Source organism: Arachis ipaensis, chromosome B04 (assembly GCF_000816755.2).
Source record: "Arachis ipaensis cultivar K30076 chromosome B04, Araip1.1, whole genome shotgun sequence".
NCBI lineage: Eukaryota > Viridiplantae > Streptophyta > Magnoliopsida > Fabales > Fabaceae > Arachis > Arachis ipaensis.
This window is the reverse complement of record NC_029788.2, coordinates 106,644,041-106,646,822: the sequence shown is the minus strand read 5'-3', so window position 1 is coordinate 106,646,822 and position 2,782 is coordinate 106,644,041. Positions and strand designations below refer to the sequence as shown.

At 34.3% G+C, this 2,782-nt stretch overlaps 1 protein-coding gene across 1 annotated transcript; it reads left to right on the top strand.

Annotated features, from left to right (window-relative positions):
• On the top strand, positions 371-2,578 carry LOC107636892. The gene is made up of 6 exons (XM_016340362.1): positions 371-761; positions 845-1,035; positions 1,130-1,470; positions 1,603-2,002; positions 2,099-2,387; positions 2,430-2,578. Exons 1-6 carry the CDS (start codon positions 371-373, stop codon positions 2,576-2,578), a joined length of 1,761 nt encoding a protein of 586 aa, XP_016195848.1.

The window sequence follows — 2,782 nt, the reverse complement described above, 5'->3', positions numbered from 1 at the left end:
ATTGGAGTATTGGTGGTTGACTCTGGTTGCCATTGTTTTAATTTGTTTGTGCTTGATCATATTAATGACCTCAAAGGGGGTTCATATGACAATGAGAATGGACTTTTGGGTTAACTCATAACTGGGTGGTATATTATTCCGAATCACAAAAGTATTGCTTGCTGTACTGCATTTGGAGTGATGATTATTGATTAAGTCTTATGATGCTGAAAATTTTTCATCTTTTAAACATTATTGTTGTAAGTGTAGCTGAAACTAGTGTTAGTTATGAATTTAGTTAGTGGATAATTTGAATCTGAATTTAGTTAGTGGATAATCTGAATCTGAATTTGTTATTTGGGTTGTTGATTTTTAGGGATAAAAATATAAAATGTCTGAGAATGTTGGTTCAGGGACAGGGTCTTCACTTCCTAGTATTCCTAGACCTACACCTGCTGTTTCTAGGAGAAAAAATGCAACTGGAAATAGAAGTGATATAGGATGGAAACATGGGATTGATGTTCAAGGCAATGGTAAAAAAGTGAAGTGTAATTATTGCTCAAAGACTATAAGCAGAGAAATTTATAGGTTCAAGCATAACCTTGCCGGTACTAAAGATATTGGCTACAAACCCCCTTCTTACCATGAGTTAAGAGAAACCCAATTAAAGAAAACAGTGAACAATGTTGATGAAATGCTTACTGAATTTAAAGTAGAGTGGAAGAGAACTGGTTGTTCAATCATGTCGGATGGATGGACTGATAAAAAAAGGCGTAGTATTTGTAATTTCTTGGTGAACAGCCCTAAAGGAACAGTTTTTCTTTATTCATTGGACACTTCTGACATCTCGAAACAATGGATAAAGTTGTCAAAATGCTAGAAGATGCCGTAGAATTTGTTGGTGAAGAGAATGTAGTCCAAATTGTTACAGATAATGCTGCTAATTATAAGGCTGCTGGAGAAAGAATGATGGAGACTAGAAAAAGTTTGTATTGGACACCATGTGCTGCACACTGCATAGATTTGATATTAGAGGATTTTGAAAAGAAGCTAAAGGTGCATGAAACAACCATAAAAAAGGAAAGGAAAATCACCACTTTTATCTACTCTCGGAGTATGCTCATTAGCATGTTGAGGAATTTTTACAAAGGGAAAGGACTTGGTTCGGCCAGGTGCCACAAGATTCGCCACTGCCTATTTGACTCTCACTTGTCTTCATGATAATAAAGGACCATTGATGACTATGTTTACTTCTGCTGATTGGAAGACAACTAAGGTTGCATCAACGCCTGAAGGAATAAGAGTCCAAAACATGGCCTTGGATAGTAGGCTATGGAAGAATATTGTCATATGCCTCAAGACTGCTGCTCCTCTCATTATAGTCCTTCGCTTGGTTGATTCGAATGAAAAACCAGCCATGGGTTTCATCTTTGAAGGCATGAGAAACGCCAAAGAAACAATCAGGACTAACTTCGGTTGTGTTAAAAAGAGGTAATCTTGAGTCTTGACTAATTGAAAGCTTTAATATTTGATTATCAATGTATCATGTTACCATATTTTCTTCTTATATTCAGTTATTTATTTAATTTTCTTATTTTTATTCATTTGTATTGTTATTTTTAGTTACGAACCTATATGGGAAATTATTGATGGAAGGTGGGAAAGTCAATTGCATAGACCATTGCATGCAGCTGCGTATTATCTTAATCCTCATTATCACTATGAACCAAATTTCATGGTTGATGATGCTGACATTAAGATTGACCTATATAGTTGTTTGAAAAAACTGGTTCCTAACCAGGAAGAAAGGAAAAAGGTTGGTCTACAGCTTCCTGACTTTCATTATGCTAGAGGCCTCTTTGGTAATGAAACTGCAAAGAGTAGTAGGAAGACCATGCTACCTGCTGAGTGGTGGGACTTCTATGGAGATAGTTGTCCAGAACTAAAGAAGTTTACTATCCGAGTTCTAAGCTTAACTTGTAGTTCATCTGGTTGTGAGCATAATTGGAGTGCATTTAAAATGGTAATTCCTTATTCCTTACTTCCTTAGAACTATTCATTATTTATTTTAATTTTAATTTTTGTATTTTTATTAACTATTGGAACTATATGTTTGTAGGTTCATACAAAGAGAAGAAATCGGTTGCATCAAAAGAAAATGAATGATTTAGTGTATGTGATGTATAATTTGAAGTTAAAGGGCAAGCAAATTAGAAAAACTCAAGAACTTGAATTTGATGCAGTGCATTCTGATGATGAGTGGATAACTGAGGATGTTAATGAAAATATTGCTGAAAGTGTTGAGCATTCTCACTTGCCAACGAATGACAATACTAATGATGATCCAAATAGTAATGAATTTGCTATTCCAAGTATGAATAGTAATGAATTTAACATGGGTGAGGGAGGTGAGAATGAGTTTATTGGGGATCCACAATAAAATTTAATAGAGGAAGAAGATGAACATGTGAATGATGATGAAGATTTTGTTGGCCGTGTTGAACCTGAGGCTGAAAGAAATGATGTTTCTGATGAAGATGGTGAAGATGATGATGTTGATGCCATGGAAGATGAAGATATTGGAGGATTTGAGTTTTAGAGTTTATTAGAAATTTAATTATTGCTTTGTTGTTTTCTTTTGTGTTTTGGTTATGTCTTATGAACTTTTGATTGTGTAATTGTGTGTTTTATGTTGAACTAGATAAATACTTGTGAAGGATTTAAATGTGTGATCCAAAGTACTTGTTGTAACTTGTAATTTTAGTATTAGGTTAATTTATTATGTGTTTTGATGTTGAAATTG

Bases quoted from the DNA above. Each gene is read 5' to 3' on its own strand.
- LOC107636892 (XM_016340362.1), top strand. From the start codon at position 371: ATGTCTGAGAATGTTGGTTCAGGGACAGGGTCTTCACTTCCTAGTATT. The intron at 1,471-1,602 runs GTAATCTTGAGT...TGTTATTTTTAG, and splicing joins TTCGGTTGTGTTAAAAAGAG to TTACGAACCTATATGGGAAA. The intron at 2,003-2,098 runs GTAATTCCTTAT...ATATGTTTGTAG, and splicing joins ATTGGAGTGCATTTAAAATG to GTTCATACAAAGAGAAGAAA.